This window comes from Pristis pectinata, chromosome 18 (genome assembly GCF_009764475.1).
Source record: "Pristis pectinata isolate sPriPec2 chromosome 18, sPriPec2.1.pri, whole genome shotgun sequence".
Taxonomy (NCBI): domain Eukaryota; kingdom Metazoa; phylum Chordata; class Chondrichthyes; order Rhinopristiformes; family Pristidae; genus Pristis; species Pristis pectinata.
The window spans coordinates 13,248,756-13,274,225 of NC_067422.1; the positions used below are offsets into that span (position 1 = coordinate 13,248,756).

General features: G+C 40.9%; 1 protein-coding gene and 1 long non-coding RNA gene across 3 annotated transcripts; one reads left to right on the forward strand and one right to left on the reverse strand.

Annotated features, from left to right (window-relative positions):
- Positions 1-1,924: 1,924 nt before the first annotated feature.
- LOC127579970 (uncharacterized) lies at positions 1,925-7,975 on the reverse strand. Of its 2 annotated transcripts, none has more exons than XR_007957751.1 (4): positions 7,844-7,975; positions 7,176-7,311; positions 4,098-4,283; positions 1,925-3,421 (listed from the first exon to the last, which is right to left on the reverse strand). It is a non-coding gene; the product is annotated as an uncharacterized LOC127579970 (long non-coding RNA). The 2 variants fall into 2 exon arrangements; XR_007957750.1 differs by having other exon boundaries at positions 7,166-7,311.
- Positions 7,976-10,571: 2,596 nt separating this feature from the next.
- sox9a (SRY-box transcription factor 9a) lies at positions 10,572-15,025 on the forward strand. Its single transcript, XM_052032717.1, has 3 exons — positions 10,572-11,168; positions 12,139-12,392; positions 12,588-15,025. The coding sequence occupies exons 1-3, from the start codon at positions 10,732-10,734 to the stop codon at positions 13,319-13,321; spliced, it is 1,425 nt and encodes a 474-aa protein (XP_051888677.1). The 5' UTR covers positions 10,572-10,731; the 3' UTR covers positions 13,322-15,025.
- The last annotated feature ends 10,445 nt before the right edge of the window (positions 15,026-25,470 follow it).

Consider the following 25,470-nt stretch of genomic DNA (forward strand, 5'->3'; position numbering starts at 1 on the left):
GGGCACATCTAGCCCTGAACATTACTTCATCGTGAAGAGTTCCATAACCAAGATTTATTGCGACTGTAAAATAGGATTCTTTATCGGATAACTTATTCCATAAAAGTTTTCTGAAAGTTAATCTGTGATATTTGAAGTTAAAATGCTTGAATTTGAAAATATCAAAATTATTGAAGGTGATCTTGGTGTTATTTTATTGTGATGGATTAATCCTTTGAACACCAGTCACATAAAAATGAAACAATTTAAATTCTATCACAAGGAATGAGCATCATTAAATTCCACAGCATCACAATATGGACTTACAATAATACTAATGGAAAAACTTTGGATGGGAAAGACCGGGTCAATCACATCACAATTAGATATTTCTATACTTCCAAGCCTTGCAATCACATAACCCCCGGAGGAATTAAACAAAGTCAACTATTGGGCAACAAATTCTACTCTGACTCCTTCAGGCATTCAAATCCAATCCAGGTGCTCTGATGGACCTAGAAATACCTATACAGCCATTTTACTCACAGTGCAATATCTGCCTAAGAATTTACAATGTGGAAAGAAAATTTAAGTTTATGTAAATATGAAGAACTCCACCAGCGTTCCAGATTATGCAGGAGTTAATTAGCATTTCATGGGCTGTCAGGGTAAGTACACTGAAGTTTAGAGAGCCCAGCTTCTCGAGTTAAATATTTCTATGTTGTAACACCTGATACAAAACTGTTCAGCAACTCCCACTCCTCAAATATGATACCACATCACAGAAATTCTACCCTCTCTTCTTTGAGGTGCAGGGGAATCAAATGTGTGCTCAACCATCAAGGGTGTAGTAAGGTTAAAACTGCGATACAGAAATCACTGCTTACATTTAAGTGTTATGAGACCCTAATTATTCTAACTATGCAAAGAAATCATATGCTTTGATAGTCTTGAGATTCACATTTTCAGTCTCCCAGTACTTAACATCCAAGTGCACAATGCTAAACTACAATTAAAATTGGGCTTAATCACATCTCAAGACCTAGACACACAGGCCAAGTTAGAATGTGTCTCAGGAATTTACAAGATATTGCCTGACAAGGTTGGCATGCTAAATGAAACAAAACTCATTGCACTTCCAGCAACTGAGTAATTAAGGAGTTCCTTAATGTTGATGCAATTTCCACATGGAATTCTATTTTCCACATTGTTTTTTGTTTTTTTTTGCCTTCTTCACACAGCATCTTTATGAGCTTGTACATAACCAAAAAGCCAATGTCTCCCTTTCAACAGTAATCAACACAGGTTGTACAATTTTAACCTTAATTTTCTCAAACATACAAGCTTCCAGAGAACTTCTCTTTCTATTTTACAACCTCAGTGCATATTTTAGCTGAGTTTTTATTTGCAACATCCAATGCATTCTGCTTAAAAAAAAGTATAATTTAGTTTATCTGCATAAAACATTAAATCCTGAAGCCTACATGAAATACTCACCAAGTATGAATTTCAGGCTTAATTCCCACATTCCCTGCATTATTTCCAGTCTGTTGATTATGAAGACTGAAGGGTGCTCGAAAGGATGTTCAATTCACTCCACCAGAACATTGCTTCCAATGTGAAAAGGCTCCATTTTGGGAAATCCTTGTGTTTGTGAAGGTCGGTAGTTGCGAATAGTAAATTTTATTTCAAATTCCCAATGAAATAAATTTATAGTCTAAACATTAATCATTCCAAGATCTGTCAAAATATGACTTTGTTGTGATGTGAATTCTGCAGTGTCCAAATTGCCTTGTTAAAACACTGAACCACCTACTGTAATGGTATAATATTCCAAATTTCCACACCTGGCTGCTTCTGTACCAGTGCTAACCAGTTACTACCATTAATCACACAGCTTCATTATTGATTTTTTTAAAATTTTATTATCTACCACAATGAATAAACAAGAAACAGGAAAATAGTTATAAGATTTGGAATATATAATAGTCTAATGGAATTGATAACTGACAATGGACTACAAAAGTTGCCAGTATAAAGAATATTGAAATATTGCTAATATTACACTTAATATTAAGGAACCCATGAAAACCACATTTATAATTGACAGTGGCAAGGTGTACAATCCTGGAGTTGTGTCTAAGATGTCACTTTTTTTTTAAATCAACTAGTTGTTATTCCTAAACCGTGGCAGTGACCTATCTGTTGTATCCTGAACACCAACAAATTTTACCTCCTGGACTTGTATTTTCCCATTAATCCTTAATTGACTGACAATTCAATAATGGCACTCAGCCAGAATACAAATTAGCGCCATTGTGTGCACATTAATATTATTATCAGGAGTCTGGAAGGTAGGCTTGGTTCAGAAGGCAGCATGTTTATCTTCCTGCCTTACCTTTCCCTTTGTCTTCTGTTCCAACCAGGACTCCCTCCTTGCCACCTAATCGTCACGTGGGTGTTACTAACGCATGCGCAACCCCACCATCATAACCGATCCTCCCATCCCCAGAGCAGAAGGACTGGGCAATATTAAACCACGATACACCTGATAATGGGAGAGCATTGGTGATTACTCAGGCAGTTTGCAAATCATATGTGCCTCTTCTCACCCCTCTACCACCTTTTCATTGTTTTCCTGAATTAATTATTTTATGCAACTTTGTTCCACCTTTCTTGAATTGCAGATTAAAGACGCTTCAATTTGGCGTTGATGATTGGTTCCTTCACCCGCTGGCGGGTTTCTGGTCTATTGCTGTCTGGTGTGATTTATAATTTCAAATGCAACCCGAAAGCTGGCGCTCCAGAGCATGTGACATATTGCAGCTAATGAATTGTTCAACCTTTGCAAGCGTTGTGCCGGGGGGTCCGCTCGGAACACCTATTCGCAGAGTTTAAACTCTTAACAGTGATAGTTGGGCGGGACGGGGGTGGTGAGAGATGGTGAAGTAAATTGCCTCTGCTTTTTCCTTGTTTAATTCTGTGCAACACCGTACAGTAAATAATATCACTGTTTGCATTTGACTCGCTTAGAAAGCACTGTTTATTGGCGTTCAAGATAAACCCCGCGATGTACGTGATTCCACCGGGATCTAAAAATCAAACCGCCTTGTGAATATTTGTCCCTAAGTCATTTTGATCTTCCCCTCGCTTGTAAGTTTCGAACTTGTTTTTTCCTCCGCCACAGATCATTTTCAGGATGTTCCTCATTAGTCCAGGATAAGTAAAATAAAGCAACAGATAGCACAATAAAATCAAGTCATGAACTTCATGTTGCCCTGTTGTGCCTCTTTAACGCTGTTGCAAACGACTTCGAGATTCTCCGTGACTCCGTAGGACATTGAACTAATGTTTCCAAAAGTTTATTTCACGTCCAACTTGAGCCAAAAACGAAAGAGGTTCCAAACGAATGGCGATGTGCGTCCTCTGTGCATGTTAGCGTCTGCTGAATTCAAAGGGATGAATCATTCCTTACAAATAAGTGGAACATGAAAGAGATTACGCTATAAAATAACCTCCCACGCTTTATTGACATTTTTTTTAATTGTGAGAACTTTGAACCATAATGTTGACCTTAGTGGCTAGGGAGGACGCGCAATTGAACGAGGAAGAAGAAAAAACAGCTGTTTTCATTAATTTTATAAATGAGCAACAAATGGAGCTCATGAACAAACAGCGAACATACAAATAAACTTGCAGCTCGAGGGGACCGAAATAAGAAATAAAATCGTTTGTACGTATTTTGTAAAGCCCCTGTTTCGTTTTAAACGGGTGTTGCCATATAGAATTTCAGGTTCATTTCAGCAGGAGTGCTGACATAACGTAAATAAACATGGTTACAAGCAACAGAAGACAAAATTTCCCCTGCAAAACACGGGGCGCGTGCTTTGAAATGAATCTGCCCAGCAGCATCTGTAAGCGATTACAATTTAGAAGCCTTCAATTACTTCAGGTACCTGCACCATACGCGCTGCCCATATTACACCCAGGAGTTATATTTCCACAACTTTACGAAACAAAATAAATACCCCGACTACATAACAGTTTTGCGGTAACTTTGTGCAAATGGCGAATGCGTGCTTTTATAAAACAGAACACACAATGTTAAAGTGGATTACCGATGCAAGTATTCTAAATTCGTGTCATTTGTAGCAGGGAAGCATTGATTTTGCTTTGAGATATCATTGGTTTATCTGATTACCAGGACGTGATTCGAGAGGAGACTTACACCCTGGTCCATATCACAGGTAGTTTATATTTAGCCGAAAACATACGCTGTTCTTACGCCCACGGCTCGTGATCACCTTAAACAAAACAGAATGACAGAACCTTATGAAGGAATGAACGTTCTGCCTAGATTTGGCGGGTAGGAGGAATGTTTACTCAGCATGGAGTATCAAAAACTCGAACGAAAGTTTTCCCGTCCCGAACAGTTTGAAAAACATCTTGATGTGATTATAAACCAGTGATAGAAGTGACAAATACAACAACCTCCAAAAAAATTTGCTCTTTTGATTTGTCTATACATTTGCTCCTTGTATCTGAACCTATTGCGCAATAGTCTGAAGTAATTCTGATGTCAAATGTAATTTTTTTTGCCTCAGTTTAATACTGCATCTTCAAACATAGAGCAAAGCAGCTAAAACGCGAATGTAAATGAATCTGCATCTTTATTCTCATTATGTACAGCACGGTAGGTTCAACTCTTGGCTGCAGATTAGACAGCAAAATAGATTTTCCCCCCACTTAAATAATACCTTTTCAACCTGTATTATTTGTGCGAAGCTTGTTGTCTGATGTTTCATGTGTGAATTAGATTCATTTTAGAAATCGTTTTAATTTTAGCAGCTCTCCCAAACGACGACTTTTCTGTCTTAATCTACTGAGTTTCTCTCTCTCTCTCTCTCTCTCTGTGACCTTTGGACTGCATGCTAAACTCAAAGCTAGTTTCTGTTTGGTTCTCTCCGTTTAATACGATATCACTGATTGAAACCTACCTCATAACAATGATCCCATTGTAAGAGTATTAACAGTGACTGGACAGTATTCAAAACCCACAAGGTGATACCACCACGCCGTTTCAGGTGGCTCTGTACACTATTATTTTTTTTTAAATAATGAACACCTACAGCCCAACAATTGACAATATTTCTCCTTTGAATTTGTTTAAATGTACTGCCATGTAAAATGTAATAATTAACTTAAAATAGAACTATTTTGTTGATATGTTTGGACTGAGTTCTATCTTGCTAAGAATTCCAAGTACAGCCAAATCAAACAAACGCCAGCACTTAACCTTGTCCAGTTATACTTATATCGGATATTATAAAAGCTGAGGTGACGTAACCGCCGAGCAGGAAAAGAAATCTGCTCCTTGTTGACCAATACCCCCTAACTATATTTAAGACCTAACACTCGGAGTAATTACAAGGTGATAAGATAAAATCACTATGGATTTGGTAGCAGTTGCTTTTGAAACCATAAAGCAGGGAAAATGTTGTTCTGTAAGCAAAAGGCCTGGGGTTTCAGAAGGATATTTAACATTCATGTTGAATACCTCAAACAAAATGTAAAGTAAACCGAATTGAATTGGGGAGGGTTTTCTGGATGCAAATGTCGCGCAGTTTACAGCACTGTGTTTTGCATCAAAGCACATGTCAAATACCCTTACTGTGCCTGACTCATAAAACACATACAATCTCTTCAAATCTCCCAACCGTTTACCATCAAATAGAGTGGCTGGCAAAGGTGTCTTGTCGCTCTGAGCATGCGCAGGAAGCGGCCCAGCCTCTCCCACAGTGAACTCCACAAAACTGAATATCGGTCCTGATCCTTCCAATGGGGCAGGCTTCCTCTTCGCTGACGGCACCAATCAAGGTTTACATTTTGACAATCGCTATTTGTAAAAACATATGATCCTGTCCATGCGCGTTTATGTAACCTTTTTTTTACCAAATGCCGTCTTCGTCTTCAACGAATTTGACATGACCCTACAAGAATAAAGTTGATTTTGGCCTTGTGGCAATGAACTGACAATATTGTCCATCAATTGCATTAACAGTGCACAACATTGCATCGCGCCTATATGGTTGTAAACCTCTTAATTATGAGCCTCCCAGTCATTTGCAAACTGTCCACTAAATCTCGCGCTTTATTGCACACTTTATTATTGGGATGTTGCAGTCTTGTTTCATTTTAGATTAAACCACACCATATGGACTTTAACTGTGCTTATCAAGCTTAAAACAACCGTGCAAGAATCGTTCAGACAACAGCGCTTTAAAATCACCGACCTCTGCACAAAGTTGGAGCTAATGGTATCTTTGGGTGAAATTCCTGGATGGAATGTCAATTTGGCACCAAATGCATTTATTTCGTTTATGTTGAATTATAAAAGAAGATAATGGAATTGCTAATTATCTGCGTGCATTTCTTGAAATATGGCACGATAAAACACTGGTTATCTCTCGAACTGTTATTTGCCCATCACTCGCCACCGTCCTATCAGAGTTATAGCGATGAAGGTGATGGGTGCGTGCATTTCCAGCAAGCATTCGGCACACTTTACACGAAGTATAGAGGGCTGGAGAATTTCTGGAGTGATATAATTAGTGCTCCCATCCTTTCATTCAATAAAAACACAATCTGATTGATGGCGAATTCGCAAAATTGACAGCATCCGTTCGAAAAGGGGTACCACCGATTTGGAACTTCTGTAAATCTTCCGATCTTGGCTCAGAAAACATGTGTTATACACGGATAACAAAAGTAAAACTGCGAGGAGATTTATTGGAAAATAGACGTTAAAACGCGCCTGTAAAGAATTTGTAATAATTTCAAAAACTGATAAATCCACTTCGGAGCAATTTTAGGCAAAAAAAAAACCTTGAACGGAGACAAGGAAGGTGAAATAGAATATTCTAACTGCAACAGTGCAAATGCTATTCACCGAATCAGAGCTTTGTGGCCAATTTAATTTTAGATAAGCATCCTTGTGATCTTTAGTCCATGTTATCTAAGTTTTTTTTAAATTAACCCCTTAAAAGTAAACCATTCGGCAACACGAAGAAAACGTTTTCCCTCTACTTTAAAACATCATCTATGATTATTTTATATTAGTTAAAAAGCAAACTGGATTAATTCAAATTCTTGCAAGATTGCTCAGGCGTACAACAGTTGTACCTACCCAGACTTACATATAACATAGAACTGACTTCCATTGACTTATATGCAAGGGACATAGTTGCCTTCTGTGAAACCAGCTTCGATCCGTCAGAACATTGTTAGTATCTCAGTTTTAGCGCGATGTTTCATACTATTTTGTTGCATATTCTGAAATGTAAATATATTTAAGTGTTGATTTATATTTATTTTTAAACCGTTCTTGCAATAAAAATAAAATATGTTGGTTTGTCAGAAGCGTGCTAACTTTTTATCAGTCCAATAAATTTCTGACGTGAATTTTTTAACGAACTATAACCACGAGTGCACTGCAAAGCATTTCGGAACATTGTATTTCTGTGACTTGAAATTAAATCATAACTTCTCGACTAAATCCAGGGCAGTTGTGTGCAGCTGGGTTCAGTTCTTTGCACGCAGGACGGACGTTTCAATGCTTATAATTTCAACTTTCTTCTCATGCCGGAGAAAGTATACATTTTTTTAGATACGTGATTACCCCCATCCCCACCGCACACCACTTTACAAAAAAAAGTCAAACTACATGTTTCCCGTGGAGATAAAAAGAAAATGAGGGTCTTTTTCGTGCCTTCCCCCCCCCCCCCCCCCATTTTAGGTTTTTCAGAGATGTTCTCGCTCAACCATAAAAATGAAAAGACCCTGCACCAAAAAAAAGTGTGCTCACGTTTTTTGTTTTAAGAACCAGTCCAGCAAACGAATGAAGCATATCTTGGGGGAGGTGAGTTCCTCATGTTGTGATTCTTGATGGGTCAGTGGTTGACACAGTCACAAACCAGCCTTTCTCGCTCACTGTGCGGGGAGATTTTGTCAAGTTTTTGGGGCCGTGGCGCCACCTCTGGTTCCAATAAAGTATTACCACCACCAAACGTTCTGCATTGGTGCGTTTTGTTGACAAGCCGTTATCTTTAACAGAGATATACAACAGTCATCAACGAGATAATTAAGGCGATTTTACATTGTTCCTATTTTGAAGGGGCAGGGATTTCTAGTCGCGCTCGGCAATCCAACAAATTCGTTCTGACAAAACTCTGGCTGGTAAATATAAAACGGGTCACAATAATTTTATTTTTTTCACAGATCCTTCGAAATAAACATTATACAATGACATTTCTTGTGAAGTTCTACTTTTGCAAATCATATATGATCAGAAATGAACATATTAACGTTGCAACGATGCTTAATCCCTGAAAGGCGATTTTGAGAGATTTTAATAGATTTTTTTTTGCCATCGTTCAAAGAACATTGGATTATCCAATTGGCATTTCACATAGTCCAAAATCGGACTGAAATCCATTCCTACTGGAAAATAAAAGCGATGCAAGAACGTTTACGAGTTTCGATGATTTTTTTTCTTTAAAAGAGAAAAGCTATTGACAAGAACTTCCGAGAGCCAAACTGCGCCGGATGCATTTCTTGAATAATTTAACTCGTTAAACTATTCTTATCACGAAAAGCAAAAAAAAAGTTGTTGCCGGGAAGGCGTTCAGTCACAGCATCCAAAGGCCCATTAAAGTCATTATTAACGTGTCTTGAATAATAACAACTCTCATTAAAGTGGCTAATTTATTTAGCTCCGTGAAAAATGCAATTAAAATCCCAAGGAAAAGCATTCTAGCAGCCGTGTTAATCAGGACTTTTTTTTCGTGTCTGCATTAACTCTATATTGTATATATGGCTTAAAACATATCGAAAGTGATATAATTACAAGTGCTTTGAAATGTAATGATTGCAAGAAGTTTTATTAACTTTTTCTTGGGCTGTTCAGACATTTAATTATTATTAAGTTCAATTGATGGAGCATTGTATCAAGATGCGAGTTCCTTGTGAGTCCAAAAAATACGTGGAGGAAAAGACGACAGATTCCTAATGAAGCTTTCACCAGCCAAAGGCCAGCGCTGGCAAAGAAAGCTTGGATTATTTTCCATTAAACCGTGACGGAAGGATTCCCCAAAATCATAAAAGTATTTGGATTCTTCACAAGTCAAACGTGCACCCATCGGCTCCCCAAGACAGGCTCATAGGTCAAAGCATAACTGCGTCCCCACTGAACAGAACGTGGTTTCCGAATATGAAAATCTATTGGCCACATCGTTATACTTCGCTCTAAGAAACTTGTCTTTTGTTACCGATCTTGCACTTGCTTCAGGCTGTTTCATCGGCACAACCTGTGGCATTTTGCAACGAAACGTGTAAATCAGACATTTTAGCAGGGTTGAGATGCATACGCGCAACTGGGATAAGAATCGAATGGGACTTTTTTTTACAAACTCAGTGAATGACTTCAACTGCCTTTCTGGTTATTTTTTCGCACTGGCATGCACACACGTTAGTGAAACCCGCATCCATAATCGGAACCTCCATATACTACCAAGAGCACACGCTGATAAGGCGTGTTGTCATGCCAAATGTTAAATAATTGCTTCATACAGAGAACAAGGCATCATGCATTTACTGATAACTATCTAATTCTGTTTGTGGTTTAAATTTTAATCTGCTTGATTGTGCATTTCCAATGCCCTGCTTTACATTCTAAAATAAACTCCAGATATCGGGATTGAGCCGCCGGTTCTCCGCACTGAATGATGGCCATTTAAGTTTTATCAGCTAGGAATATGGCGATTTGAAATTTACTGACCCTGTCCTTCTCACACCAATATCACGCTACTACTTAGAGCGCCAGGGTCGCAGCGCGTAGTGAGCGAGCCGAGAGTCTCGCTATTCACCTTATATCCAGTATTTCATTAATCCTGCACAGATGAAACGCACCTACAACGCAGAGCCAACTAATCGCTTGGGCTGGCCATTGCCACAGCAAGCAAGGACATCACCTGATTTATGGGTACTGAAGGAATTTGATTAGATCGTGGCGTATGGCGCTTTCGCGGGGGAATGCAGTCCACATTTGACACCCCGAACCAACCCATTTTAAACTGAGACTGCAAAGAAATTTCGGCATCAAGTGGGGAAAGACGCCTATCTCAAAACTACAGTGCAAACTCCCTTAAATAAACTTCAGCAACTTCGCCCCAGGAGCAGAGGACAATTCGCTCAACTATTTCCTGTTTACAAAATAATACGGGTTCTCGAATGGAACAGGCTATCTTAATATATAATATACGAACAACAATAATAGCCAAAAGCACAACACTGCTGCTGAAACTACCGGTATCTGTTGCCTGATCTAATTACATCACGTCAAAAAAAAAACTGCAGCGTGGATTTGGATCGATCTTCGGTTTCCCAGCTGAGTCCCGAGACTTCCTCAGACTCCTCCCCCCACCTGTCACTTAAACTTTACACCAATTGCACAGCCGGAAACCTCCCAGCGCTTTCCTCCGATTGGTGAAGGCGAGTGTGTGCCCCTTTATCTAGCAAGTCCAATATACTCAGAAGACTGCCTGAGTTTCAGCAACAGAGTTGGTTACAGCTCCGAGCGGATTGCAGAGTTTCTTTCTTCCCACAGAGGGAAGGAGAAAAAGTTGAGCAAGCTTCCTCCTTGCTATTTTATTTCCTCCCAGTTGCTTAGTGCAGTCGCCTCTCTCCTTTTTTTGCATGAATCTCCTCAATCCCTTCCTGAAAATGACAGAGGAACACGAGAAAGCTCTCTCAGACGCGCCCAGCCCGACTATGTCTGAGGAGTCGACCGGCTCCCCGTGCGGATCTGGCACGGGATCGGACGCCGAGGATACCAAGCCCAGCCACGGCGACCAGGACGATCTGTGCACTCAGAGTCTGGACTCCAAGAAAGAGGAAGACGATAAGTTCCCGGCGTGTATCCGGGAAGCCGTGACTCAGGTGCTGAAAGGATACGACTGGACCCTGGTGCCCATGCCAGTCCGTGTCAATGGCTCATCTAAGAACAAACCTCATGTCAAGCGACCCATGAATGCCTTCATGGTCTGGGCTCAGGCAGCGCGTAGGAAGCTGGCAGATCAGTACCCTCATCTACACAATGCAGAGCTGAGCAAAACGCTCGGCAAACTCTGGAGGTGAGTGGCTCCAACTCGCGCGTTTAACAAAATAATCCGAATTAAAGTTTGGCAGTGGAATTGTTAAAGTGCGGGATATTCGTTATAATTATTCTGCACCCGTTTAAATAATGATACACACCCACAGGCCCTTTCTAAATAACGTGCATTAATTATTTGATTATGGGGGGAATTTTTGAGATTTTAAAAAAATAATTACATGGCGCAATATCAGGTAAACGAAGATTTTCCTGACCAACATTATTTTGCGCGCTTTACTCTGCCTTATGTAATCGGCTGCGCCTATTGCACATAAAAATGACTTTAAACGAGTGAATTTTATCGCGTCGAATTATGAAGGATTATCCGCAGAATGCAAAAGCCGACCATTCCGTTCCAGCCACGGGAGACTGATTTGCGACAGTGCAGGTTTCCCGCGGACGGCGCCCTGCCTGAATTGATTTCTGCGGCGCACCGTGCAGAAATGAAAGTTGTTGCGCGGTGAAAGTTTGTGCCTGTCTGCTGCGGGGAGGGTTGGAAGTCAAAACAAGTTTGGTTGGTTTCAGAGAGAGCGAGGGGTGTGGGACTGGGGGGGGAGGGAGGGAACGTCCTTCGCTTGAGATTCTGTCCCAGTTCAACCTGCCTCGGCGCGCGTAATTGAAGGGAGACTTGTCAAAAATCGATCCGATCAGATTTCTTCACAGTCCATTAAACCCTCTTCCCCCCCCCCCCCCCCAACTCCAAAACACTTTGAACCTGTCCCGGCAGAAAGCCGCGGATCCGCCTGAACTCTGGAGCCAAATCCAATGGTGTAAAGTTAAAGGTTCTGTATAAAGTTCTCTCCCCCCCCCCCCCAAAGTTCTGTGCAAACTCCTGATCGATGAGTTGCAACTAATGCGTGCCCGCCAACGCACGGCTGAAGCAGAGGTTTTGAACTCCCGTTGAGGTGAGCGCACACTGTTAACCCTGTGGCTCTCTTGGTTTTCTGCAGATTACTCAACGAAGGTGAAAAGCGCCCTTTCGTCGAGGAAGCCGAACGGCTCCGGGTTCAGCATAAGAAGGATCACCCCGACTACAAATACCAGCCCAGGCGGAGGAAATCGGTGAAGAACGGCCAGGGGGAGAACGAGGAGGGAACCGAGCAGACCCACATCACCCCCAACGCCCTTTTCAAAGCTCTGCAGGCGGACTCGCCACACTCCGCCTCCAGTTTGAGCGACGTGCATTCCCCTGGGGAACACTCAGGTGAGTCAAAGGAGAAAGGGCAGTGAGGGGAGGGGGGAAACGAAGGCAGCAAGAACATAAAGTCAGAAGTTCAAAGCACATTTGGGAATTTTTTTGAAGAGAAATATTAAGCGATGTTTTCAATGCTGCCCTTGTGACTGTGGGTGGCAAGCTGGACATAATAAAAAGGGCTTGTGCTTTCCCTTTGACTTTCAGGACAATCCCAGGGTCCACCAACACCGCCCACCACGCCCAAGACTGAGATTCAGCCCGGCAAACCTGACCTGAAGCGTGAGGGTCGCCCCCTGCAGGAAGGAGGCAGACAGCCTCACATTGATTTCAGCAATGTGGACATTGGAGAACTTAGCAGCGAAGTCATGTCCAACATGGAGACTTTCGACGTCAATGAGTTTGACCAGTACCTCCCACCCAACGGGCACCCGGGAGTTCCAGTCACCCACGCCGGGCACGGGCCAGGCGCTCAGACCAGCTACACCGGCAGTTACGGCATCAGCAGCACCTCGGCCACCCAGGCAGCTCACCCCTGGTTGTCCAAGCAGCACTCCATGAGTAGCCTGGCCGGCGAGCAGGGACAGCAGCAGAGGACGCACATCAAGACGGAGCAGCTCAGCCCCAGCCACTACAACGAGCAGCAGCATTCGCCACAGCAGATCAGTTACGGCTCCTTCAACATGCAGCACTACAGCTCATCCTACCCGTCCATTCCTCGCACCCAGTACGACTATCCAGACCACCAGAACACCAACTCCTACTACAGCCATGCTGCGGGGCAGACCACGGGCCTCTTCTCCACCTTCACCTACATGAACCCATCCCAGCGCCCCATGTACACGCCCATTGCAGACACCACAGGAGTCCCGTCCATCCCCCAAACCCACAGTCCGCAGCACTGGGAGCAACCAGTGTACACACAGCTGACCAGACCTTAATGACCCACTGGTCTAGACTTGAGTGCATAAAAGGTGGTTGATGGGGACCCACAGAGAGGTGCTCCCTGCACTAACATGAACTGCTGTGAGAAGTGGCCAAAGTGTCCTACCACAAAGTGCTTTGCTGTGTCCATTCAGTACTGGTGACTGAACTGACTTTTAAAACAAAAAATGTTCAACATAGCATGACTGAAAGTTAAGGCAAGTCATTGAATGAACAAGTCTGAGCAATCAAGTCAGCTGGTTTGGTCATTTCCTGTGTTTGGACTTATTATTTTGTAGTATTGAACTCCTCTGTGAGGATAATTTTCTTTAATTTTTTTGAATTTAGTATGTACTGTGTATGAGTCATTGCCATTTGCAGAGTGGGGATTTATACATATTTTAGCGAATAAAACCTCTTATTTTGAAAGATCAAATGCCAAACCACTTTTGGTAGAATACTTAACAGTTTGCATTTGCTATTGCCATAAGGCCTATTTTTTTATGAAATAGTATCTTTTTTCACTCTATTTACAATGTCCTTTTTGAAAAAAATATGTTCCTGCAGTTCCAGTAAAAAAGTGATCACAGATCAATGCCAGAATATAACAAGAGGAAGGGATAGGTGAATGTTTGTACCAATTTGAAGCAGGAATGGCAATTTCTTTTTACAATAGAGGTACTGATAGTTTCACCAGGCCTCCCCACACATGGTGTCATACGCTGTGTTATGAGATGGAATAGATATTGAGGTGGATTGAGTTTCTGAGCATTCCTACGCTGAGAACCACATCATCCAAGCATTAGGTAGTGAGTCTGCAGCTGACATCCAGCTTCCTGCATGAGAACTTGTGCATAAAAATACAGGAAATGTCTTTAACCCTCTGAGTACAGTACATGTTGCACACACATGCAGCATAACAACTTCCACAGCTTTTAAAGTCTAAATACTGTCAAATCCTCACTGGTGCTGCAAAATTTGAATCGGACAACATGATGAATACTAGTTACTATCTTATGGAAAGGATTTATACCCATGTCCTGGGGTGTCCATTGCTGTTTTAGTACTCAGCAGGGAAGAGCTGTAAGTGAACTCCCAAAACATGGTTTAAAAACTGTAAACATTATTTATCTTGTAAAGTTTCTTATTAAAGTGCTTTTTTTTACATCTTGTACTTAGTTCTTTTCTGTACAGTTGTGTGGATGCTAAAATGGAAGAACTCAACTTTATTAAGCTGATCAGAAATGTGTAAAGACTGGAAGATCATTTTCAAAGAATATGGAGATTGCAAATGTAGTTTACAGCATTTGCGAATTGCTTCAGCTACTACTTTTTGCTAACTAGAAAAATGAAAACACCTTTTATAACTTTTTTTACCTGACATTTACAAAAATCTCTTTAAAGTTTTCAATCTATTTTCATTAAGCTGTGGCATGGTTGAACAGATCGCTTTTTAAAAAAGACAACAGGCATTCAAAAATATATATATTTGTTAACAGTTTTAATGGAAAAGTGTCATAGGGATTCAGTAGTACAGAAATCAGTTACTCTGTAATATGGCTGAAACTCTTATTTCTGTATAAAAGTTGGACATTAAAGTATTTCTGTAACTTAAAACTATCAAATCAGATATTTTGCCTTTAGGTGAGTTTGAAAAGACCTGTCTTTAAAGAAACTTACCTTTTGTACATTATTGTTTGCAATAAAAAAGAAATGTATTAAAATATAATATGTTCATGATCTCCTTGTTACACAAAGAAGGCACATTACTGAACAGATTCAACATATTAAAGTAGCTTTATATCAATGTGATACACACCCTGTTGAATTATTCCCATTCACTGGCATTCAAATTTTAAACTATATTCTTGTCTTCCCCGCGTGATTCTGTTATCCTTTTCTTTTGATGACCATAAGGATATGTAATGACAAAATACCTCTGTTCAGTGTTGTTCTCCTAACATCTGCAAAAACATGGATGAAAAACTTTTGCTTCCAGTAGAAAACTCCTTTGATTTGGATGATGCCTGTCTAATTTGACCATTTGCTCAAACACAATGGGATAGCCCATTAAACTATCTGAATCATAAAACAAAATCATGCACACTGCATAATCTATTCACTGGCTGTTTCTCTGGGCAGTTTTTCCCAGTAAATGTGCTCATTAATATGCTAGGCAGCCCATGTGACAGTACTTGGCCCCACACATCCCTTTGGGTGGTCTGTTGTTATGCAAAATCTGGTGGCTCACCCTTAGTCACACAATTGTCTGTAAAACCAAAAAAAAGGCATGAATACAACACGTTTAATTTTTAAGTTTTACTTTACAGTCTTACTTTCGAAAACATAGTTAAAACCAATAATTTTGAATGTCCAGTTAGATTATTTTCACTCAAACAATTAAACTAATTAATGCTGAGGCTGAAACAAAGTGCTTTTGAAATGGCTTTAACTTGCAGAGTGTTGTATATGGAATACTAAATATTTCTGTCATATATGGAATACTAAATATTCCTGTATTGTTTAACAAAAATATACTATGTGGCCAGTTAGTTGCAGCATCAGCTATCTAGATGCCAAGACTTTGACTAACGCCCCCATCTTGAATGCAAACATAGATTCCCCTACTTTGTGAGATTTGCCAGTTCTCTGTTAGGCTGCTAGATGGAGCAAGCTGTGGGTGTTGAAGCACTCTTTCTTGACGGAGGAGGAGCAAAGAGAAAAATGTCAGACTACTTTACAGAAGGGAACTTATTCTTGGCAGTACTGCAAGAGGCACTGCCAGCAGCATGCATTATACTGTGTGTAGCTTTATTCTCCCAATAACAGGAGGAGACATTGTAGGCAAAGATGGCAATGGAGAAACTAAACAAAATGACATGTTTTCTATATCTTCCTGCACACTTGCTTTTAACAAACATCGCTGCTCTCTGCTCCCATATGTGGGCAATTCAGTGCAGCAAATTACACATTATTCGTCTTATGGTATTTCATGATACAAAATTGTTAGAATATAAAATACTGAATTGGTATCCTATGGATTCCAATCTTTTCCTTTCTCATTTGCTGGTAGCATACTGGGCAACCTTTTACTATTCTGGTTGATAAAAGCCAGAGTATAAGTTCAGTAACTTGGTTGTCATGGAGTTTTTCAATGCAGCACCATGTTCTTACATGCAGCAAGAGAGCTGGCATAAGATGCAAATAGTATACATAGTATCTATATAAAGTAGTCTTTTTTGTGATGAATGTAAACATCAGCAAATTGGGAACTTCGTCCTCAAGCATTAACTATCAAATTATTTAAATTAAGTAATCTTGAATGAAGAGCAGAAACTGCTCATGTTTATTTATACAGATTCTGAAAGAGCTAATTTTCAACTTTTATGTTGGGATTTTCATTTACCAACAGATCTGTTTGATGTATTTTAGGTAGCACAAGCTAGGCTTGCGATAATAACCAGAACTATTTCAGTTTTGCTTTTTCTACAGGCAGTGGTGTTGCTCTTGACATGTGTTAATGGTTATTTGTCCTAACTTGGTTCGAGTGGTGCACCATTGATATCACATATAATGTAATTAGCAAATCCTTCTGCTCTCACAAGCACATCTTATATGTTTGGTCCTTTTTGCTTTACGCGTAATAGCACCCCCTAATTTCCGCGAGATATGATTCCAGTGATTGTGAAGGATAACGTCCAATGGTGAAATATTGTACCACTTGTAGTGGAAGCAGGTTGCATCTAACTTAGCTGCTGCCAAACTAAACCCTTGAGAGCCATGGTCAATCCAGGGATTGTTTAAAACAAATTCTCATTTTAGGGCCTGTTTGAATCCATCAAGTGGCGATGGGGAGGGATATGTAGAGGTCAGTATATCTCAACTTTCTTGAGTGCATAGGCCATCATTCCAACCCTGTGTCAGTACAAACTGCGTGGAGCTTATGGGAGATCCAAGAAAGGTCATCATCTGGCATTTGAAAGACAGGAGTTCTGTTCCTTTTTAACCAATATAGTATCTATAAAACCTAGGAGGTAGCTAGGGCGCGTGCGCACGCGTGTGTGTGTGTGTGTGTGTGTGTGTGTGTGTACAACAGTTTCACTGCGTTAAGGACTATGTCAGCTGGTAGACAAAACATTTACCGTGCACTGCATGCCAAACTGAGATTCATAGTAAAGAGCTACATTTGTCCACATTTTTGGTGATGTCACTCTCATTGCAAGAAATGCCATTTAAATTTTAGAACTATCAAAGAGCTAATTGAATACCTCTGGACATAAGATTTCTTTATTAGTCACATGTACATCAAAACGCACAGTGAAATGCATCTTTTTGCGTAGTGTGTTCTGGGGGCAGCCCACAAGTGTCGCCACACTTCCGGCGCCAACATAGCATGCCCACAACTTTCTAACCTGTATGTCTTTGGAATGTGGGAGGAAACTGGAGCACCCGGAGGAAACCCACGCAGACACGGGGAGAACGTACAAACTCCTTACAGACAGCAGCCAGAATTGAACCAGGGTAGCTGGCGCTGTAAAACGTTATGCTAACCACTACACTACCATGCCTGCCCACACACTACCGTGCCTGTCCACACACTACCGTGCCTGCCCACACACTACCATGCCAGGTCATACACTATTGTGCCTGTCCACACACTAATGTGCCTGCTCACCCACTACCATGCCTGCCCAATGAAATGCATAACAACAAAATACAGTTACTCTGTGGAAACATTTTAATTTTTGATCTGTATTAATTATGACTGCAATCAGGTAAAAAGCATCAGGCCTCTTTCCCAAGGTGGTGCACTTCAAATTTTATTAAAATAAATATTAAACTAGCTTGTGTGTCTGATGTCTAACTGATGGCTAATGGTAGCCTTGATATGGGCTGTCATCTTTCCTGCCTGCTGATGCACTGAGCATGTGTTATGCCTGCTCACCTGCACAGACCTTAGGCAGCCACTACTATGTTGGGTCAGAACAAGGTGTGTCTCTGGCAAGGGTACACTGAGCAGAAACAAAGCAAATTACAAGACTGAAACAATGCATTATGTGCAGATTTGCTTGTTTTCTTGTTGTTCCCACAAGCGGGGGGTGGGGGGGGGGGCGGTGAGGGAGAGGGTGTTAGGAAATTCCACAGTCTTTCAAAACTACGCCATGGGCTAATAATGCAAGAGAAACTTCACCAATTATCAAAATAATTAGAGGTTAAGGTTACTCAAATGGAACCTCATTACATTTGCACATGAACCTTTTGAGGACTTTATTTTTATTTACTTTAAATCACACAATTATTCTACATATCCATCAACACGACTATATATTGTCTTTCATTTATTTCATTTGTCACAACATTCCTACCTAGTCCACAAAATGTTAAATATATGATTTACTGCAAATGTTAATACCAATCTTTGATCTTAGTTTTCAAGAAAATAGACAGTAGCCAAATGCAAGACCCATCAAGATCTTATATTGAAATATTATTGTCTCAGACCCTATGCTGACATTTACACTCTGTGAATAACATAAACGTAACAGACAGGTACAAATTAATTAATTGCAGATCTTGTAACAAGATATATCTGATCACCAGAGAACAAATAGTTTGTATGAGCCAAGGTTACTGTGAAAGCCTGTGGCAAAATCAGCAAACAGAACAAAAAAATTAAAAGTGGGACGTAATAGTTATGTTGAGTTATATTAAGATGCAGGCTTAACACTTGATGGGTATTTTGTTTCAGAGGGTGATGAGAAACCATTTTCTTATGAATCTGAAAATCATTGCAATAACTGGACTAGCACTGGAAAAACAGGAGAACCGAGTCCTGCTTCACATAGCCAAGGCTAAGCAGCTCCACTTCCCACATTCCCTCATCCAATTTTGCAATAACTTCTAATGGCACCACAACAGATTCATTGCAGAATCCCCAAAATAACAAACTTTTGAAAGGGAGATCCAAAACAGAAAAGATAGAAAGGATGGATTCAGGTTGCAGTATGAATCCTATCTTGCAAATGTCTTTACTTTGAATAGCAAAACTGTAAATTCTTACCATTTGGTAAGATGTACATTTCCATTTATGTAACATGATGCTATTTATAGAATTTTCAAAATGCCACACATGGTAAATGTCCCTGTAATGGCACATTTCCTGTCACAATTCCTGGTTATTGTTTAAGTACAAACTTCTCGCAGTTGATCAGATCAGATCCTTTAGTCAGAAAATAGCAACAAATTATGCAAGGTAAGTAGGAACGTCTGTGAGGAAATGGCAAGTCTCATATCCAAGAAGATTGACAGGGAACAGGAGGAAACAGGATACAATGGAGCAACCAAATCAGGTCAAATCTTTTTTTTTAGATCTTTTAACCCAATACTCTGAACATGTACTGTAATTTGCAAGAGTTTGGCCTTTGTATCTGTGATTAATTATGCAGACTCACTGCTGAGCATAATTTAAACAATGTCCGCTTTGTTTATTTTCACACCTGAGATACAGGGCACGCTCAAAACCAGGTATTGCCAAAAAAAGGATACAGAGATAGTGTCCTTAAAATTGGAAAGTACAAACATAACAATAACACCACATTTATTACCAGAAAAATAATATTATTAATTTTTACAGAATGTGAGCATCGCTGACAAGGCCCACATTTATTGTCTAGCCCTAATTACACCTGAGAAGATGATGGTGAGCCACCTTGACCCTCTGCTGTTCTTTAAGGTTACTCCCAGGACAGGATGTTCCAGGATTTAGACCCAGCGATGGTGAGAGACAAAGATGAAAATTGATATTTGCAGCAAGGTAGGGACATAGAAGAACAACATTTATGTTCTGTGTTTGGAATGTCAGAATGTTTTCCATCAGAAATCCATGACAATGGGTGAAGCCTGAGCTTTTTCTTTATATGGGCCCTCTGGCCTGTTATTGTTAGTTGCAGAAGTTGGGGTGTCCACTAAATGTCAGCATTTTGTACGATTGACTGCAATAATCTCCTTTTTCCAGCCATGCAGCTCAGTTCATCAGGAGTCCCAGGTGCTAATTCTATGCCTACAGTGCAAAGATAGACATAGAACTGACATCTGGGACTCAAACCATTAGCAAAATTGATCACCAGAATTTATCAAGGTATTGACAGAACCACAATGAGTGCTCCAAACTCCAGCATTCCTGCATTACTTGTACTTATTTTTTATATTATCCTTTGCAGAATATGCCAATGCCAACACTTACTGTCCATTCCGCTGTCTGTAAGGAGTTTGTACATTCTCCCCATGTCTGCATGGGTTTCCTCCGTGTCCTCCGGTTTCCTCCCACATTCCAAAAAGACGTACAGGTTAGGAGCTGTGGGCATGCTATGTTGGCACCGGAAGAGTGGCGATACTTGCGGGCTGCCCCCAGCACATTCTCAGTAACGCAAAAAGACTCATTTCACTGCGTGTCTTGATGTACATGTGACTAATAAATAAATATCTTATATTTTATAATCACCTTCAACCATATCGTTGGGTCTGGAGCCACACACAAGATGACCAAGTGAGGATGGTAAATTTCTTTACCTAAAGACATAAGAGAACCAAATGGGTTTTTACAACAAACTAGTAGTTTCCTGGTTACTATCACTCAGGCTTTTCTTAATTTCATTTTTATTTAATTACTTGAGTTTAAGTTCCTCAGCTGTTGTGATGGGATTCAAACACATGTTTCCAAATTAATGATCTGGAACTCTGGCCACCAGTTCTGTAACCAAACCACTGCACTTCCATACCCATCATTGCTTGCATTGCTTACTTCAGGCACAACTGCTCTTCTCCCAGCCAGAGCACCAGTTCCTGCCAGCTTGGCCACAACCCCATTAACCACCTTTATTACCTTTGCAGAAACCTCTCCTCCTTAACTTCTGACTCAATATGAGTTGCCTTCTACCCTGTTCAAGAAGCAAAGGAATATAAGCAGGGGGTGAAATGTATTTACTGTAAACCAAATGGAGGTCAGAGAGAAAGTGTGTCCCTAAGTCTGACTGCCAATGTATCTAGTACAGTGCAATGATCCCCCTGTTCGTGAATGAAAGAATGCAAAGTATTTTTTTGGTATACGATGAGATGGACTCTGACCTCACGATCTACCTTGTTGTGACCTTGCACCTTATTGCACTGCACTTTCTCTGCAGCTGTGACACTTTACCCTGCGCTGTCGTTGTTTTTACCTGTACTACCTCAATGCACTCTGTACTAACTCAATGTAACTGCACTGTGTAATGAATTGACCTTAACGATCGGTATGCAAGACAAGTTTTTCACTGTACCTCGGTACAAGTGACAATAATAAACCAATACCAATATCAAAACTATAATTGTAGTTACCATGTCGTGACGTCAGGTGGGTGGATTATATAGGTGCAACAAACAATCTGCTGGAAGAACTCAATAAGTTGAGCAGCATCTGTAGGAGGAAAGGAATTGTCAACATTTCAGGTCAAAACCTCGCCTCAGGACTGCACACGTTGTATAGGTGTCAGGGCCAGGTCCAATTCCATTGTTTGAGGGGCTGGAATCTGTGATTCGAAGTTGAGAGATCTGAAGTCCACAGACGCTTGTTCCTCTTGTCTCCACATCCAGGTAAATTACTTACCTTCTGAGTTCAATGCACTTAAAGCACCCCAATGTTGATGTGGAACCACCTATATGCTTTGGGTAAATGTAAATATAGGTACAGAGCCTGGCATTGTTGTGATGAAGTCTAGTCCACAAAGCAAAGTCAGTCGTAGGTCAGGCAGCATCCTGAGCCTGTTCTGCATTCGCTGTGATCATGCTGATCTGATTTTGCCTCAGCTCCAATTTCTTGCCTGATCGCCATATCCCTTGAATTCCCTAAGATCATAAAATCTATATCAGCCTTGAATATAATTAATGACCCTGAAACCACAGCTTTCTGGAGTAATTCCAAAGCTTCCCAGTCCTCTGAATAAAGAATTTCCTCCATATTTCCATCCACTCATCCTGAGGCCGCATGCCTTGGTTCTAAGTGCCATCTTCAAAAACTTGTTTTCCATTGTGGCTTGATATCAGAAAGTCCAATCACAATTTTCAAAATGGAAAAGCTTGAGAGATTCTCAATTCAGAGAAGATCTTGTCATTTTTTGGGAGGTTGAATTACCATTCAAAAGGTAAAGCACATTCAAATAACACAATATCATGGCCCTGAAAATTCCAAAGGGTGGTGTTGGTCCATCACTGTAGCTGGCTTTCTCCAATATGCCTCATGAGGGATGGAGCCTTTGCACGCCTGTTTCAAGAAGAGTTACAAGAAGAGTCAAGAAGCGGGCTACAACACGAAGCCGGGCAGCATCGTCAAAAACAGTGCATCCCTTCCTGATGAGATTAACACATTCTATGCATGTTTTGAACAGAGAGGAATGGAATGCCATCACCCCCTCCCCCTCCACCCCCAACAGCCTTCAGTGAACCCACAGTCGCTGTTGCAGACATTAGAACAGTCTTCCAATGTGAACCAACGGAAAGCACCTGGCCCAGATGGTGACCCCAGCCGTGTCCTCAGATCCTGCGCAGATCAGCTGGCAGGGGTATTTGCAGACATTTTTAACCTCTCCCTCCTTCAATCTGAGTTCCCACCCACTTTAAGAAGACCATTATCATCACAGTACCTAAGAAGAATAAGGTAACATGCCTTAATGACTACCGCCCAGTGGCTCCGACATCTACCATCATGAAGTGCTTCGAGAGGCTGGTCATGGCACACACCAACTCCAGCCTCCCAAACAACCTCGACCCACCGCAATTCACCAGCTGGCAAAACAGGTCCACGGTGGACGCCATCTCCCTGGCCCCACACTCTTCTCTGGAGCATCTGGGCAGTAAAGGCACCTACATTAGACTATTGTTTATTGACTACAGCTCCGCCTTCAATACTACAATTCCAAGCAAACTCATCACCAAACTCCGAGACCTGGGACTCAATACCTCCCTTTGCAACTGGATCCTTGACTTCCTGACCAACAGACTGCAATCAGTAAGGATAAGCAGCAACATCTCCTCCACAATTATCCTCAACACTGGTGCCCCACAAGGCTGCATCCTCAGCCCCCTATCTACTCCCTATACAGTCATGACTACCTGGACAGATTCTGCTCTAACTCCATCTACAAGTTTGCAGATGACACCACCGTAGTGGGCCAAATCTCAAACAGCAATGAGTCAGAGTACAGGAAGGAAATAGAGAGCTTAGTGACGTGGTGTCATGACAGAAACCTTTCCCTCAATGTCAGCAAAACAAAAGAGCTGGTCATTGACGTCAGGAAGGGTCTTATTTACGTCAACAGTGCTGAGGTCGAGAGGGTTGAAAGCTATAAGTTCCTAGGAGTGAACACCACCAATATTCTGTCCTGGTCCAACCACGTAGATGCCATGGCCAAGAAAGCTCACCAGCACCCCTACTTCCTCAGGAGGCTAAAGAAACTTGGCATGTTCCCTTTGACCCTCACCGATTTTTATCGATGCACCATAGAAAGCATCCTATCTGGATACGTCACGGCTTGGTATGGCAACTGCTCCGCCCAAGACCACAAGAAACTGCAGAAAGTTGTGGACACAGTTCAGCACATCACGGAAACCAGCCTCCCCTCCATGGACTCTGTCTATATTTCTCGCTGCCTTGGTAAAGCAGTCAATATAATCTAAGACCCCTCCTACCTCAGACATTCTCTCTTCTCCCCCCTCCCATCGGGCAGAAGATACAAAAGCCTGAAAGCACGTACCACCAGGCTCAAGGACAGCTTCTATCCCGCTGTTATAAGACTATTGAATGGTCCCCTTGCTTGATGAGATGAACTCTTGATCTTACAGTCTACCTCGTTATGACTTGTACCTTATTGTTTGCCTGCACTGCACTTTCTCTGTAACTGTTACACTTTATTCTGGATTCTGTTATTGCTTTTCCTTTGTACTACCTTGATGTACTGACATGATGAAATGATCTGTATGGATGGCATGAAAAACAAAGTTTTTCACTGTACCTCAGAACATCTGACGATAATAAACCAATTTACCAATTTTACTGGGTGGAAGAAATGTGGAGAGCAGAGCGTCAACAATATTTCCCAAGATTTGGTAAGCAGCATGGACCTTTGTGGAAAAAACGGTATGATTGTTATCTTGAAACTGAAATCTTGTGCCTGTACTGGACGTGATTGGGTCCAGGGGACAGGGAAAACCCTTCTGTTAAGTGGAACAGGTGAACATTACTGTCGTGCCCAAAGTGATACCTGTGCCTCTATGCCTAATCTCACTAAGCTCCATGATCCACCAGCTCTCGAAAGTATCAGAACCATTCATACACATTGAATAAATCTGAAGTGGCATCACCCGTCGTATTGTGGACTTTGCTGTGTCACTCATGCAACATCTACAGATAGCAGTGAATTGAAATGAATATTGAGTTAATTTGATTTTGGTGTCATTGTTTATGTACTAAGAATTTGGATCCAAACACTGGAATATCTCCTTTTGAAATAGTGGTCAAAGTATTGTATTTGTCATAATTTTGACCTTGCCTCAGACTAAAATGTCATTTGACGAATACAGCTCCAACAATAAAGTATTCACTTGGTACTCTGATTGAATTCACAAAGAGTTAAATGACAGGTAATAAAGTGTTAACAACTCTAGCGATAAATCTCTATTGCAAAGGAATATTGTCCCATAAAAAGGAATTCACTTTTAAATGCACCTTATCTACAATGTGAAACGGAGGCACTAAAAGGATTTTGAAGGTTAACGAGACAGGAGGTATTAACTCCTTAATCACTTGCATCTAAACACCACAAAAGTATTAGCAAGATTAAATAGTTGCAGCACTTTAATTAAAAAAAACTAACTTTAAAGTACTTTGCAATAAAACATGTGGAAAACCATTTGGTCAGTTTTAAGTTTGGAGCATTTGTTAATTGAAAGTCAGGATGGAAGATAAATGTTCTAAGGGTTGGTTGGATACAGTCCAAAACACAGTGGAATGTTAAGGTAAGATAAACGGCAAGCAACCCATATTAAACTAACTCCTTTCATCTTTAAAAGGATTTTTGATTTCCATTGCTTAATGCCCACAGCTGGTATGAGGTCTGGAACTGCCCTGTGCTGTAAA